The sequence below is a fragment of the Musa acuminata genome, chromosome BXJ2-11 (assembly GCF_036884655.1).
Source record: "Musa acuminata AAA Group cultivar baxijiao chromosome BXJ2-11, Cavendish_Baxijiao_AAA, whole genome shotgun sequence".
NCBI lineage: Eukaryota > Viridiplantae > Streptophyta > Magnoliopsida > Zingiberales > Musaceae > Musa > Musa acuminata.
The window spans coordinates 3,372,273-3,389,129 of NC_088348.1; the positions used below are offsets into that span (position 1 = coordinate 3,372,273).

General features: G+C 36.8%; 1 protein-coding gene across 11 annotated transcripts; it reads left to right on the forward strand.

Moving 5' to 3' along the window:
* Positions 1-2,055: 2,055 nt before the first annotated feature.
* On the forward strand, positions 2,056-16,500 carry LOC103970373 (oxysterol-binding protein-related protein 2A). Of its 11 annotated transcripts, none has more exons than XM_065134027.1 (12): positions 2,056-2,581; positions 5,788-6,141; positions 7,242-7,332; positions 8,538-8,986; positions 12,851-13,006; positions 14,441-14,608; positions 14,826-14,966; positions 15,046-15,097; positions 15,170-15,276; positions 15,376-15,489; positions 15,924-16,115; positions 16,203-16,500. In XM_065134027.1, the coding sequence occupies exons 1-11, from the start codon at positions 2,201-2,203 to the stop codon at positions 16,068-16,070; spliced, it is 2,160 nt and encodes a 719-aa protein (XP_064990099.1). In that variant the 5' UTR covers positions 2,056-2,200; the 3' UTR covers positions 16,071-16,115; positions 16,203-16,500. The 11 variants fall into 11 exon arrangements, with proteins under 11 accessions (XP_064990099.1, XP_009382403.2, XP_064990107.1 ...); XM_065134035.1 differs by lacking the exon at positions 2,056-2,581 and adding an exon at positions 3,318-3,464 and having other exon boundaries at positions 5,788-5,875; positions 5,959-6,141; positions 15,046-15,276; XM_065134034.1 differs by lacking the exon at positions 2,056-2,581 and adding an exon at positions 3,321-3,474 and having other exon boundaries at positions 5,788-5,875; positions 5,959-6,141; positions 15,046-15,276.
* Positions 16,501-16,857: the final 357 nt, after the last annotated feature.

Sequence of the window (16,857 nt, forward strand, 5' to 3'; positions counted from 1 at the left end):
TTGGAAAATACTTTATGGACATGATTGTTGATGATTTGCTTCCAAAACCCAAAACATGGTTACTATTCTACGCTCCACTTTGATCATTACATTTCCAACGACAGTAGATCTACTTGAACGAAGAACACCTTCATCATGGATGGCCTGCTGAGAGAGCATGATCGACATGCTACGTTCCAGTGTCTATTCTTGCCAACAAAAGTAAGGATCATAATCACCTACATTACATGATTTGGATGATAGTACCAAAATGAATTATTGTACATTGAAAAGTAAAATCGGATGATGACTCGGTAAATTTTTAGTCGGATCGTGTGAACCATCCGGTTCGGTAAAAATAAAACCGGTTTAAACTCTCAAATATACCTTACTCGATGTGACGTTATTAACTCGTCGGCGGTACGACGACGGGGGGAGAAGGGAAGGTAGAAAATGAAAGGTGAAGAAGACAAAAGAAAGAAGCAGCAGAGAGAAAGAAGTGAAAAAGTAAAAGAAGAAAAAGAAATAAAGAAGAAAAGAGAGTGAAAAAGGAAAGAAAGAAGATAAGAAAAAGAAATCTACATAGGACATGATAAAGAAAAATAGAAAAAATTTAAAAATATTCGAAGGGATATGTTGTTGATGATTGAGTCCGACTTAATTTTGACCCGAATTCATAGGCTCTATCGTAGCAATACGGATGATGTGGTTTCTAACGTGATATTTGTATAATTTGGATGTATTTAAGATGTCATCGAGATAGAATCTGATTTCTTAATCGATTCTTATAAAAAATCATAGAGGAGTTTCCTGATTTGACATCTTTGATGTTCGAATTAATTCGAGATGTTATACGGGAGTGAGAGGTTTTTGAAAAAAAGTTCAACCTCCCAATTGGCATCGGGAGTCGATTTTTGTATTCGATTGGCTTCCATGTTTTCCTCTTGATGTTTTATCTAAAAGACAAGAAATAAAGAATAAACCTAAATGTGTTCGTATAAACTGTTATCCATGCGAGCTTATATCATAACTCTCATAGAGAATAGTGATTCAATCATTTTCTTTCATATCAACATATCAGTTGATTCTCAAAATATTCTCTTTTACTATCTTAATTTTATGAGACTTAAATAATTTAATTATTTTATAAATCTATGTAAATTATTTTATAAATCTATGTCAAAATATTCTTTTTTATTGAGACTTAAACAATGTAATTATTTTATAAATCTATGTAAATTAACTTGAATTGCATCATATTTTCAAATACAATAATAATCAAAACCTACTTACCCATGAAATCAAAAATTATAAATTAGATACTAAAAAACTAATATTTTTTTTAAAAAATATATTTTAAGTATCAAGAAATCACAATTAAATATATCTCAAGATGAACTTGCAGGCAGTAGTTCAGCAAACTTCTTTCTCAATCTTGTCAAATCAATAAGATAGTGTGTTTATCAATATTAATATTATATTTAATGTTATTGGTGTGATATTTCATCTAAAGAGAGGAGGAATGAAAGGTGGAGGAAAAAAATAAAATTAATTATTTATGTATTATTATAATAAAAAAAATAAATAAATATATATTAAATTAGAAATCTCAAAGACATGATAAACTAGTTATAGAACCAATTAAAAAAATATTAAAAATAAAAATAATACAAGTGAATCATATTAGAGACAAATGAAAAGAGAAAATATAGAAACACATGATAATATGAAAGGATCACATTATATTTAACTAATTTTAAATATATTATAAAATATTTAGTCAATTAGTTTATTTTTAGGTTAAATAAATATATAATAATAGATTGGATGGGTGACTTGGAGGAAAAGGACATCACATATGTAGTCTCAATTTTAGAGGGACATGCGTCATATTTTAAATACATTAAATAGGCAGTGCTCGTTCACCACATCTCCTCAACTCCCTCATAATTATAATTAATGAACCTTCTCAATGTTGAACTTAAATATCCTCTCTCTCTCTCTCTCTCTCTCTCTCTCTCTCTCTCTTATCTTACGTGGCAAATCAAGAAAAATTGGCGTATAAATATCCCAAAAAAAGAAAAGAACCACCGCGTCGTCCTCCGTCCTCCACCTCCACCTCCACCCCCGGACGCCAGCATATGAACGTGGGACACGAGGTCACATAAATCTCCGTATCCAGGGAGAGCCACCCAATTCTTGGAGCGATCTCGCGATCGCGATGCGGCCGCGGGAGATGCCGCACCCGTTCTGCTGCATCGCCCTCGACTGCCCCGGCCTCGGCGCCCGCTCCCGGGCGCCGGACGATCCGCCTCCGGATCCCGGCCCCTCCTCCACCGTCGCCGTCGCCGGTGTCCTCTGCAAGTGGACCAATATAGGGAAGGGGTGGCGACACCGCTGGTTCTCCCTCGGCAACGGCGTGCTCTCCTACTCCAGGATCCGTCGCCGGGACCCCCCGCCGGTGCCCGAGGGCGATGGCGTCCGCCTCATCGGAAGTGCCACCGCGATGTTCGCCCCGGTCACCGCCGCCTCCTCCAGCCGCCCCGGCAGCGGCTGCGGTTGCCGTCAGCCCCAGAAGCCGGTCCGCGTCGTTCATCTAAAGGTATGCGAACGACAAACCATGCTCATCCTCATTCTCAGGAACAAGAACAAGAAACCCAGAAATAAGAGAAACAAATCGTCGCATCCGATGGTGATCTGATGTCAAGCATTTGAGATTTCGACAAATTATTACAAGGAAAAAAAATTCACTTCGGTTGCTTTTATTTTTCCCAATCTCTTGTTCGTGATGTTGAGGCCGTCTTCCGTTCTCGTCCTTTTTCTGTTTCTCCGAATGAGATTTCCAATTTTGCCAATTCTATATGACCGTTCAATTTTCTCGCTCGATTTGGTCTTCCTGTTGAGGTCTGAAGCGGACGAAACAGTTGCTTCTAAATTAAGACGTACGAAAACATTACATGGACGGTGGAGATGAAGCGTCGTAGACAATGTCGAGGGCGAACCATGTACGATACGAGCCCCGCATCGAGTCCCTCCGCTGGCCTAAACTAGTAATCGCGCGGGTCGCGTCATTTGGCTGGCGACCAGCGTAGTACTTGCCACACTATTCGATGTGGGGACGGCCGGTACCCGCGCGTCTCCTCCCTGGCTATTGTTGTTACCTTCGCTGGGTTGGGCCGAGGGGATGTGGGTTCTGGATAGGGAGGGAGGGGGGGAGGACGACGTGAACAGGGGGAGCGCGGTTTGTTTGCTTGCGTGATGGCGATGGCTGGTTCCTGTCTCGCCTTTCTTTTGATAGGGTGCCGGGGAAGGGGGGATTTTTGGGGCGCCGTGGGGGGCATCTATATGTAAATAATTGGTAACAAGGGCGAGGTGTGACCCCCCTACCGCGGCTGCTGTTCTTGCCACAATGCACAGAGGGAGGGGGGCCGACAGCTGGATTTTGGCCTCAGCTATTGGATCTTTGCTCGCTGCAACAAAGCAAAGTAGGCAGTTGTACGGCCCTGGTTCTGGTTTTTGTCTCCTCTTTTGTTCTTCTTCCCCCCTCTATCTCTCTCTTTTTTTCTTTTCCTTTTTTTTGCTTTCCCTTCCAATGACTCCCATATTTGCCTCTTTCTTGGTGTTTTTAGGTATGTAACTGAAACTCTTCTCTCTGTCGTTGGGGTTTTACTCTGATCGTCGTTGGTTTAATGCATTGTTTCTTTCGCCATTATTTGATCGGTTGATTCCTCTTTGGTTCCAATTCTTTATTCAAAAATTTCCGCTTTTTTTTTGTTGTTGATGTTATTATAAAAGATTAATCTCGAGACTTGATCGTACCTAGAGTTTGTAGCTTGCGATCTCTGGGTAAGAATTGATTGCGTTTCTGCTTCATTGTTGTCCATGGTCCCCCATCGGTATATCTACTTTTTGAAGGATAGAAAGTGAATGCGAACGCCAACACAGTGCACGGTGGACGGAAGACGAACCTGTGAATGCAAGGGCTCCTGCGACTCATGATTCGCAAAAACCGGAGCGCCAGAAAAAAAAAAAAGAAGAGGAAATTTTAAATGAAGTGGCACGCATCCAGTGGTCGGTAGTGTATACGAACGCTTCCAAACGGCTGTGGCCCTTTTCTTGATGGAAGTCAGTTATGAATACTCTACCTGCTGGAGACTAATGGTTCTCAAGATGCGGTCGCAGGTGTGTTTGCTGGCGTTTGTGGTTGTGAGCTTGACCGGTGATTTTAGCTGTTCTGGAAAATGTTACGGCTTTCAAGTGTTGATGACGTTTTTACTCTAGTGAGCCTTTTTTCAGCTCATTGCTTTCGGGAGGTGTTTAGTGGTAGTCTATGGCACGAGATCGTGCACCGAGAGGACATCCTAATGTGATGAAGTCTCGTACTTCCAAGTATTTGAGCTGCAAATTGGTTCTTGAGAGTAAATGTCATGAACATTTGATAGGTTAAGTTTGTCCTGTTATATGCTAAAATAACACTGTCAAACAACATTCCCATAAATGTTGTTCTTTTTTTGCTGTTAGACATTTAATCTCCTGAACCCATTTGCAGCTCTATGCTATTTAGAACGTATAGGTGGCAGTCCGTGACATGAGATGGTGCATCGAGAGGACATCCTTAATTGCTAAAATCCTTATGTTCTATGACAAGAAAAGCCGAAAGTGGTGTGCATGCATAGGTTACTTAGGGTTGGGCCAGAACTTAGACTGATTTGTTGCTTAAAGTTGAACTTACTTTTACACAAATTTTAAAATGTTGTAAACTGTGACCTCTATACTGTCTTTTGGAGGAGTCAGGTGTGGATGCCTATTAATAGTAAAAGAGCAAGAACACTCCTTAAATCCTTCCCTCTAACTGTTTTTGGAGATAGCCAGTGATGCCAGAGATTTCAAGTAATGCTCATAGCTTGGGATAGTTCGAGTTATCCATGGAGAAATGCAATAACTAAATCGCAACTAGATAAACCAATGGTTTCTTGATTCCATTTGTTAAACAACCTGTTGGTTTACAAATTGTTTGTTTGTTACTTTGATTTTGTTAAAAATGGTAACCAAACTTATGATTATTTGATTTGGGATAAATTGCATATTCTTTGGATCATATAGGTTAGGCCACTCAATGATCATAATAAACAAGACCAAAGAGAAAAGAAGAGGAGGGTGCCTACAGTTTATTTGATGTGCCTGCTGACTGCAAGATGACTATATTGGGATGTTCTGGGGTAGGTGAATGTAGTTTGAGAATCTTGTGTGTGATTGTACTATATTGAAGAGAATAGCTTGAGTAACCAGATAGGTTTCTAAGTCATGGATAGGAATATTGGCACACAATATATGCATGCATACGCATGCATATATATAATCGCATATTTTTATGCTTTTGTGTAGGCTATATATTGTGTCGTCCACTTGCAGTTTTGGAGTATGGAGTATTTCATAAAGCTTAACGGTTTTGCTTTTGGATTTTGCGTGCTCTCTTTCTTTGTAATCTTTAATTCCTCTATTTCTCCTTCACTTTGTGTTTCTGTATTTCCTCTCATTCTCTTTGATTATTAGATTTCCCTCTTGGAAATATCAAACTAAGCTTATAATAATAAGCAGAAAATTTTAACCATTCCATGGAATGTGTTGCACATATTTCTTTTTGAAATGAGGTATCACGTGCTTCATGTATACTAGCAGCATGCATGAATTTTGTAGCTAAATGAAACTTAGTACTCATAAGGGATGTCTTGAAGCAATATGCTGCTTTTGAACGCAAGCAAATTGTCCTGTTCAGAATCTAATTAGCTTCTTTTATGCTTCTTTCAGATCTCATCATTTCGTGAAAGTAAGACGGATGACAGAAGATTCTACATAGTTTCTCCAACAAAGACACTTCATTTGAGGACTTATTCGAGTATAGATCGTGTAGCCTGGATTCAGGCTTTGATTTTGGCAACAAAAGAAATTTCCATAAATAGAGGAGTTTCTTTTATGCAGAATGATGTATTAATTTCAACTGAAAAGCTTAGAGATCGCATGCAAGCTGAGGGATTGGATGAGACAGTTATTAAGGACTGTGAGCAGATTATGCGTATAGAGTTTGCTGAATACCACAGACAATTGAAGCTTCGATATGAAGAGCACTTAACCTCTATTGGTACATTTCATCAGCAGCTGGAGGTACTTTTTGCATAAAACAAGTAATGGGTGGGTTATTATTTTCAGTTTCTTAGATTGACATGGTATTCTTTGTATTGCTAGTTCACCATAGTGTTTAATAGTTTATGTTATATGCTCCTTTACTATGTTGTGCTTGTTTACAAGGACACATTAAGATCTTTAGAAACCTTAGGATGGAAAATGTTCTTTGAACTGTATCGAGATCAAACTGTTATTTGATGTTTATTAAACTTGCCTGTTACATTTAAATTTATACAATTATGAAATGATTACTGCCTGGATTGTCTTTTTCAGCTAGTGTTGTGATGACATTACTTACAAATTTTGATGCCTGAATGTTTCATAAATCATGTTAGTGTTGCTCTATATCCATTAACTCAAAGTGCATGTCATTTTACATTGCTTTGGGTTTGTAATTTGAACCTGCTATCTTTCTAGGTCTTAAAAATCTAATTCAGTTATTATAATGCACAGTATGGTGGAACTAATTGTCCTGCTTTTAAGTTATTTTCTCTTTCCAGTAGTTGAATATGTTACAGAATATATAATTATTTTCTCTTAAAGAGTTAAAATTCAAGAAACGATGATTTTTTCTTTGAGATAATTTTAGTCAAATCATGTGAGTCATGTTCTGTTTGTCCCTTTGACTATTTTGTTACTTGGAGGTGAATATTTAATATGGTTCCCTAAAACTAAATGATTTCTTTGTTTAACTTGTTTATCAGAGTTTAGCAGAATGTTGGATGATAATTCTTTGTTCAAATTGGCTGAAATCACTAATGATAAGTATGCTGACTACTTTAGACACTATGATCTTCCTTTAAAAAGTTGTCTTAGCTAGGTAACAGGCATTAATCATATATGGTAGATGTCATGGTGAGGGAACCCAGAACTTATGCTCTTATCTTCATGGCTTTATCGAGCCTTCTTGCCCAAGAAATTGGTACATAGCAACTTTACATCATGGAAGAAAACTTAAATGATAGTGACATCGTTAACTGACGTGATTGATCTACCTCAAAGATGATTTCTTCATTTGTTTAAGAAGTTATTTTTTGCTTGAATATATCATTTCTAAGGATGCCAATCTGCATATGCAGGAAGTTGATGTAGAAGATGCTGCGACTCGCGAAGGCCAATTGCAGCTACCCAAGTATGACTATTCCAGCTCTGGGCGTGAAAAATTTAATGGTACTTCCTAGGCTAGTTCTAGTTCATGTCAATTCAAGAAAAACAACAGTATAATATATATTTTTCGATCAGTATATGTGTATATCTATTGTTGCTTCCTTTTGGTCGTGTCAAATCTTGTTTAATTTTGGAAGTTGTCCTTCTGGCTTAAGTTGTTTGCATGAATGATGTCAGAGCAAGTAATTTATCTGAAACGTGCCTCTCTTTCTCCCATCTTTTTACCTTTGATCTGCCGCCTTTATGGGCTTATTGCAAAGCCCATTAGATCTTCTTCTTTCGTTGTTATTATTGTAGTATCACAAATGAATTTAATAAAACTACTTTGTCGTTGGCATTGATGGCTCACCAATGAATCTTATGTAAAACTACCATCAATCATTAGGACATTTGCCATTTATTTCTGTTTTAGCTGTTTTCTCATGTTTCGTACTCTTATATTTTTTTCCTTTCTGTATTGGATATTTCACCAATGAATCCTTTCCGTTGTTGTTTCACCAATGAATATTGTGTAGAACATACCTCATCAAATGCATCATTCAGCTGCATGAAGAAGAATGACAAACAATATCTCCTCGTCTTTCATGATGTTTAATTTTGTAATTTGACCAAAATCTTAATTATATCCTATGCTTTTCTAGTAGCTTTCTCAAATCTTTGACAAGTAAAATTTATTTATCTTGGAATTAGCACAGTTGGTGCACTAAATTGATGAACTAGAAACTCATATTTATCATAAAATAGATAAATACAATTTGCATATGTACTCCCAGTAAAATCAGGGCTACTCTATTCTAGTTCGGTGTTTTAGTGGTTCAGTAATTCCTGGTATCAATCATATTTTTGATACAGAAATTTTTTAAGTTTTATATTAGAGACAATCTACAACCTTGTGCTGCAAGTTGATCTTAATTGATAACAGAATAAATAGATATTACCAGCAATGATCTATAGAAATTTCCAGAGGAAGTGGTACACTGTAAAACCTTGATTTGCAGCTACTACATTGAATGCTTTAGTTTACTATCAAGTGATAATTTTTACCCCTTCTCTTTTTATCAATTCACTTTGATTAGAAGCTTCCTTGGTGTTCGCTTATAGATTATCCGGATTGCTTTAAATCTGGATATCATACTTGAATTCATGTTGCCGCTAAAAAAAAATATTTTGTTTTCTTTTTTTTCCTCATAGTTGTATTTTTTGACCAGAGTACAGTACAACTGAATCATCTGATGATGTTGAAAAGCAAGAGCTCGATGAATTATCAGACGAAGAAGAAGTTTCCTTTTTTGATACAAATGAGTGCTTTGGTGATCCTATAGTTACCTGTGCCGCTGAAGTAACATCCTCAAATGTGTCTAATAGAATTTCTGGATTTAATACTAACCATTGTGATACAAAGATAATGGACGTTGAGTTACAGCCTGATTATCCGAACATGTTGCTCCATATCCCAAGGCGGAAGAAGTTGCCAGAGCCTATTGAAAAGGAGAAAGGTGTTAGCCTTTGGTCAATGATTAAAGATAATGTCGGAAAGGACCTCACACGAGTGTGCCTTCCTGTTTTCTTTAATGAACCATTGTCTTCGCTGCAAAAGTGCTTTGAAGACTTGGAGTACTCAGATCTATTGGATCAAGCATACGATTATGGGAAAAAGGTAGCGTACTTATTTCTGTTTCTGTGCTGGATTTTCACATATCATCCTATAATATTAGAACAAAAAGCAACATGCCCTTTTTTTTATTTAACTATGTTTAACTGTTTGTTTATCTCCTATCAAAGATATATATGGAAAAATTATTCTCAATTTATGACATTTTCAAGCAAACATGTAGAAGCACAAAATTATATGCTAAATTTTATCAGTGACTTTATTTGCAGATAAAAATTGGCTCAGCTATTGATAATTGTTGCAACTCTTATTAGTTCATTTTTCAATTGTTTGCTTTTGAATCTTTTACTAGCATTTGCTTTGCAATTTGAAATAAAAGATGGTTACTCATTATGCCCACAATATGAAGTGCAACTTTAGCAAAGAATTGAGATTCTAATTAAAGTAGATGGAAAATAATTCTTTAGAGGTAAAAGTGATTGGTATTTGGATTTTGTTATTCAATGATTTAGAGAGATCAATGAAGATATTATTTATAGACATAAGAAGATGGTTAAGGTGAAGAAAGCCATGAAGAGCATCATATGATCATTGTGTCTCCTAGATTACGAGAGAAATTTTACTAGCCAAATCTTGGGCAATTAGAAAATATAAAAAAATAAGTGTTACTGGGATGAAAATACATAAAAGATTTATTAGAAAAGATAAAAATAATTTTTTGCATTTTGATCAATTGAGGGTAATTTAATGAAGAAAATCATTTAAGATCAGTTTGAATGTGTCTAAGGAGACCTATGCACTGTTATTATTAATTGAAATAAGTGTGAAGAAAGGTAGAGGAAAACCTAAGATTTCTTTATTAGAAGCAATTAAAAGATACTTGATGGCTCTTTTCTTTAACGAAATGTAATGTGGGAAAAGATGTATCTGGTTGACCCCAAATGGTTGGGACTTATTGATTGTTTTCTCGTTTTTAATGATTTTTCATGTAGGACATTGATATATAACTTTGAGGTAGCATAATTATTTTTTTTTAAGAAAAAGCATTCATTACTTACAGTGGAATATTACAAAACAGAGATGACATAGACTCATCGAAGTCCAAAAAGAAGGGAACTGACAGGATCACCTAAAATTAGTAAGGTTCTGGGTGACGAAGTTAAGGTTCCTGGAAAAGAAACTACCTTTAACTACCTGCAACCTTATACAATACTAGGCTATGTTAGAGACAATAGCTTTAAGGTGCTGACCTTGAACCCTTGAGGTAGCATAGTTTGTGATACAGAGTACTTACCCTTTACAGATCTTAGTTGAGAATTGAAACACTTTATTTTTGTATTTGTATGGGGTGCAAACTTTATTTCCCGATTGAAACAGATTGGTGGTAGTCTTTGACAGGGATTTACATTTACTCAATTTGCTGGTGAAGTTTGCCTTAAAATATTGCTCATGAAGTGATCAATCCATTATTTCCTTGCAGTATTCTATTTTCATCCTTTTTTGTTAATAACAATAACATATCCACCTATAGAGTTACAAACTTGCTAGCTATTGCGGACAAGTTGGTCATTATCTTTTCTAGATTGCTAGTGAAACCTTTGTCATGTAGTGGTTCCAGGATTCTTGTTAGATGTAGGATATTAATATCCAGTGGTTTTAAAAGGCACTCGGGTGCTTGCCTAGACCCTCGGGCGAGGCGAGGCCCAAGTGCCTCGCACAGGGTTCGGACGACGCGCTTCAATGAAGCATCGCTTGGGCGCTCGCCTGAGCCCAAGCGTCGGGCGTCTTGAGCGAGCTTCCGATTGAATCCAACGAGTCAAACCAAATTGTGAATTCTGGTTTGGTTTAACAGTGACTTAGTTGGTCCAATCAAATCAACTAAGTCCAATAGTAAACATTAAAACCCACCCCCTTCCCTCGACTCGCTCGGTAAACTCTAGGATCCATCGTTGCATCCTCTACAGCTGACGGAAAGGTCCAATCTTCCGCTTCCGACACCGACTAAGTCCTCCACTATCGACTAAGTCCTTCGTCGCCTACGTAAAGGTCCGAATCTTCCTCCTTTGCCGTTGGTTTTTTCGTATGCAGCTCCCTCTACCGCTTAATCTTTCGTGTGCAGTTCCCTCCATTGTCAAGGGACAAGTCCACAGCTTTCTTTGCCACTGTTGTTGTCGTTTGCAGTTTCCTCCGCAGTCGCTGTCCCCGAAGGTTCCTTTGTCACTGGTGCCCTCTCCTCACCCATGTTCCACCGTTGGTGATTCCTCTTCTCCCCCACCCCCCCTTCTCTACTGCACACAATTATATCAACTGTTAACAGTGGATTAACTACTGTTAGCAGTGGATTGTTAATCCTTAGAACTGATAATTAAAACTATTGTTACCATATTTTATATTATAATTTATATTATATATTTTAAAATTATATTATTTTTTATTTTAATATTCTAGAGTGCTTCGCTTCGCTCGTCTCAGGTGTTTTGAGACCTTGGCACCTTTTGACGCCTAGCACTTTTAAAAATACTATTAATATCACTGTTTATTTGTTTTAATTACTGGGCACCACCTTCATTGTTGCTGATAGGTATCTGGTACGCTTTCTATATTTTCAGGTACTCATTATCTTCCATAATTTCTATAGTTTTCCATTGCTGATAAAGATTATCTTTAAGTTTTTCGTCATGCTTCTCACTTTTTTACTACCATAAAAGATTGAAGAGAAGCACCTGAAGGATCATTCTAGTGTAGTTTATCAATGACTCATCCATGAACATCAGTTACAAGCCACTACGCCAATGAAACCATACTTTTATAACCTGTTTGTTTATTCCTTCAAAAGAATTTCCATTTAAAATATCTTCTGGAGTTTCAAGTTTTTGTTTGTCTGATAATGATGAGCTTCTGAGGAAATACAAGTATTAAAAGAGGGTTAGATATGGAACTAAAAAGTTGGAGCTTGACAAAGAATGATGTGTGCATAAACTTCAAGAATGCAATAAACGACCTCCCATACATGAGGAACCTGCCTGCCTTGCTCCTGCAAAAATTGAGGCTACTATTCCAGGCTGACAATGTAAGTCCAATATAATTCAGATGCTGTTAGACATGAGAATGCTTTTGTCAGCCTAGTTTTGTATCACTTGAAGAAAATGCATCAATGGAGCTGAATGTTATCAAGGCAGTGGGGCGGTTAGTGCTAAAGAAGTATTGGTGTAAACTTGGGATAGAAAACATCAAGATGTTTTACATCTAATAATATCTCCTGGAATGCAACAGCTGATTTACCAAATTGCTTGTGTTTGTGAGTTAAATACCCATGATAGGCAAATAATAGAAAGAATAAAGTTGGAACATTGGACATATTGATGAATTTGGAGTATCAAAAATACACAAAAACCTATTATAACACAATGTACAGACAGCAACATATCAATGATCGAACAGTCAGCACGAATTCTTAGGGTCAGGAGTTTCAAAAGAAAATTGGTACTAGGCTTAATCTTAATTATAGACCAATAAGCCATTGAAGAAAGAAAATTTACCTGCACATATGTACTATGAGAAGGCAACACATGAATTTAGGATGCATAAATTACATATGTGCGATGTATGATATCTCTAAAGAAAGTGATATCTGCTTTTTTTTGTTCTAATTAATTATGTTCATGAGCATATGCTGAGTATAGGAAATGTGTAATATCTTGTACTGAAAGTCAAAACTGGTAATGTTTCTGTAACCGCAAAACTGAAGTTGCCACCTGTGATGGATTTGTGATCTGTGGCTTTGAATAATGCACTTTTTTAGACCTAATTTGTTTCATCTTATAGGGAGGGTAATGTGTGCATGGCTTATAACCGCAATGCTCTGGATTATCTTAACATGTGTTTCTTATGTTGAATTCTTGTATTTAGGGGAACAGTCTCATGAGAATTCTGAATGTAGCTGCCTTTGCAGTCTCTGGATATTCTTCTTGTGATGGTCGCCCTTGCAAACCTTTCAATCCTCTGTTAGGTGAGACATATGAAGCTGACTACCCTGACAAAGGAATCCGCTTCTTTGCTGAAAAGGTAGGTTTTTGGACTATGATATGAAGATTTGGCCTTCACGTCACTGTTCCAATTTGCATCAAAATCTTCATTAACTATATCCCTTTACTGAATAACTTCACTTGTCCAGAATTACAAGAGTTCTATATTTCTCTTATATACATATTTTTTTTTTTTATGTATGAGTAATTTGTTGTCTTTTTCTAGCATGAACTTGATCAAAAAATGTTATAGCTCTATAATTGGAATACATAAAAGTCTTTTCTAGTTTTATGAAACTACTTAATTGTTTTTCTCTTTTTTTTTAATCCAAAAGAAATGTGGAAAAGTTCCATACTCATTGTGTTTATGGTGGGTAAACAAGAAACAAAAGACAGGTAAGCTGGGTGAAAGAATTTAAAAAGTTATCAATAGCTTACCAGAGTTTTTAGAATAACCTCATAAACAAAGTTAACTGTCTCTAAAGTTTACAGAATGTACACAAAAAGATACACTTTAAGAATTCCAAAACATAAAAGAGTAAAATTTCTACTCTGAACCAGTTTCTGTCAAGAGCTTGATCAACATGAAAAGTTAAAATAATTATCTGATAAATGGCCACAAGAAAAGATTTATGACTTTGTTATATTTTACACACCTGCAATACCAAACCATGATGACTAATAGAATTCTTTTGAATATCCCATCTGATTATCTACATGTTGGGAACATTGGAAAGCTAGGAAATGCCGAATTGTCCAGAGACACGATTGGATGCAGATTCTGTTTTTAAAATGCATTAACAATGTATTCGAGTGGCAAATTAACATGTTTATTAAAAAGCTGGAAAACTTATTGTTTTTTGGCTTGTGGGTGAAACCATTCTTCGATTTATATATTTTCTTCTTTTCTCTCAGACTTATCTTCTCTTCTTCCTTATAGTTTCCTTCCTTCTCTTTTATTTGAATCCTTTCGTTATCTCGGCGGAATAAGATGATAGGCTATGCCTGTATTTGGTTGACAAAAAAAAAAAAATCCAACTGTCTACCAATACTAAATGGATCCTGTAGCTAAGCAATGGCTGATGAGTTAAGTTAATCCAGATCCCAACCATCTGTATTCTATTCATAATTGAAATTAGTTTGATCTCATGGGAAAAAAATAATTTTTGCTCTTAAGCAATTCCAACAGACTTTGGCAATCAAGCAATAGTTACCAGATAAATCTTTTTAGAATCTAGCATGCCAATCATCTTTGTTTTAATTCGTTCTTACTATTTGTGCTTATTTCTTTATTGATTTAATTTAGTTTATAAGACACATAATTCGTTCATACCATGCCTTATTTGATATGTTTTGTCGCCTTTAAAAGGCTAATACATATATGCTCCTCTAACTATATCTACATCTTTCTGTAATGTTCCTTCACAATTGATAAAAAGTCTGGAATGATGTTGCTCACTACCTCACTTTCTAGGTTAGCCACCACCCTATGCTTATCGCTTGCCACTGTGAAGGTAGAGGTTGGAAATTCTGGGGAGACAGCAATCTGAAAAGTAAATTTTGGGGACAATCTATACAAGTAGACCCTGTTGGTGTACTAACCTTGGAATTTGATGATGGTGAAATTTTTCAGTGGAGTAAGGTATTATTACCATGCACAACTGTTCATGAGAACCTCAATCTTCTAGAACAAAACAACTATCTTTTTTTCCTTGTAAAAGATATTCACTAGTCTAGATTCCATTTAGATTATAAAAGAGATATATGTTTTTCTTGTCATGCCAGTCCAGGCTATCATCTTTGAAAAGAAAAGAATACTCTTCTACCCTGTCCAATGAGTCATTTGATTTCCCATGTAGGTCACAACAACTATCTATAACCTAATTCTTGGTAAGGTATACTGCAATCACCATGGTACAATGAACATACGGGGAAACCAGCAGTATTCTTGTAAATTAAAGTTCAAAGAGCAGTCACTCCTTGACCGCAACCCTCGCCAGGTAAGGAATGAGAATTTGCTGCATTTGATCCAGGCTTATCAGGTTCTTCTAACGACAAGGGCCACATTCTTCCACAAAGGTACAAGGTCTTGTTGAGGATGCTAAGGGAACAAAAGTTGCCACTTTAGTAGGTAAATGGGATGACAGCATGTGCTGCTCGTTTGGTGACGAAGTCCTGAAGTCCAAGAGCTCTTTTTTGACAGAAAATTCAACTTTGTTATGGGCAAGGAATAAGCCTCCTCCTGACCCCACTCGATACAACTTGACATCGTTTGCAATTACGCTAAATGAGATAACATCAGATCTGAAGGTAGACATGGCATGCGAGTTGTTGACTTTCACCTTTTCCGATTTACTTGTCTCTTCTTTTACCTTTGTTCTAAATTCTGAATATTGATCATCGATTAAGGGGAAACTTCCACCAACTGATTCAAGACTCCGTCCGGATCAGCGATACCTTGAGAATGGGGAGTACGAAAAGGCAAATTCAGAAAAGCTGCGATTGGAGAGAAGGCAACGAATGGTGATCCTCTCATGTCATAATTCTTTTAAGCTTGAAAGTCATGAATAAGGTTTTCTGTTTCTTGATCTCCTAATTATTCTAAGGGGAAATATGCTTGTTACTTCTTATGATATACTATCCAGCTATGCTAGGAAATTTCTATTACCACATTCTTTATAAAGATATTTACTGCTTGATTTTGACCTTCCACTAATTCTTTACTGATTAGAATACTAGTACTGATTACCCTGGAACTTACCTAAGATGCAACAGAAACAGTCTCCTGAGAATTTGAAGTGGCTTCGTATAAAATGCGCATTATTGCGTGTAGGGTGCTCTTACCTTGATATGGGCTTCTGTTGTCATTGAATTTTGGGTCTCTTACCTTGGTCCAGAAGTTAGGTGTTGTTGGTTGTTGACCGGTAGTCCATGATTGAAATTTTCTTTTGGTGCAGTCGAGGAAATTGCAGGAAAATGGGTGGAAACCAAGATGGTTTAGGAGGGATAGTGAGGATGGAACATTCCGATATATAGGTGGATACTGGGAAGCAAGGGAGCAGATGAAGTGGGATGACTGTATGGACATATTTGGCGAGTTCTGAAATGGTGTAACTATGGTTCCCTGCTAGGAAGAACTTTGCAATCGGGTGGGTATGATGTGATGCCTAATTGAGTTTCCTGCCGATGCTACTCTTCTGTGGTAGACATTTGCGCTTACATCTATCAATCTGCAGATGGCTTGTGGGCTTTGTGGATCGATGGAGTTGCTGATTGAAGATGCTTATATCCAACTGTTTATTCCTTTGTTGTTTGATATTGTTATTCAGTTTAGGGCAAGAGGACATTCTTTGTAACATGGTTATTTTATATTGTAACTTATTGCCCCTTTTGTGATTAATTAGCTTAACTTAATAATCTGAGGGCCACATCATGCTGAAATTGCCGGAATCAACTATGGCTGTAAAAAAAAACATGTGTATTCATCTGTTGCTCCACTGTGTCTATATTTGATCTCTTACACCAGTGACCTGAGATTCAATGCATTTACCTCGTGTAGCATTTCGTGTCGCAAAAGCTGTCTTTGCGACGGTAAGATTACATATTGTTAATCCTTTCTAAACAAACCTTGTATCGGTCGATCATTTTTGTTCTTATTTAAATTGTTGAATGCTAGTGGTAATTTTAATTCTTACAGACAATTATATATGTTGGTGTTAACGCTGGAAAAACCATTTTCATTCCTTTCTTGCTTGTGAAATCTGTGTTTTATCATCTGAGAGGATAAATCTTTGTCCCTGTAAATGTAAATCCACTCCACTCCACTCCGCAGGACGTCTTATGTTGTTGGAAGCATATGACGCCTCTGTTGCATTGGATTATGTGGGTGGT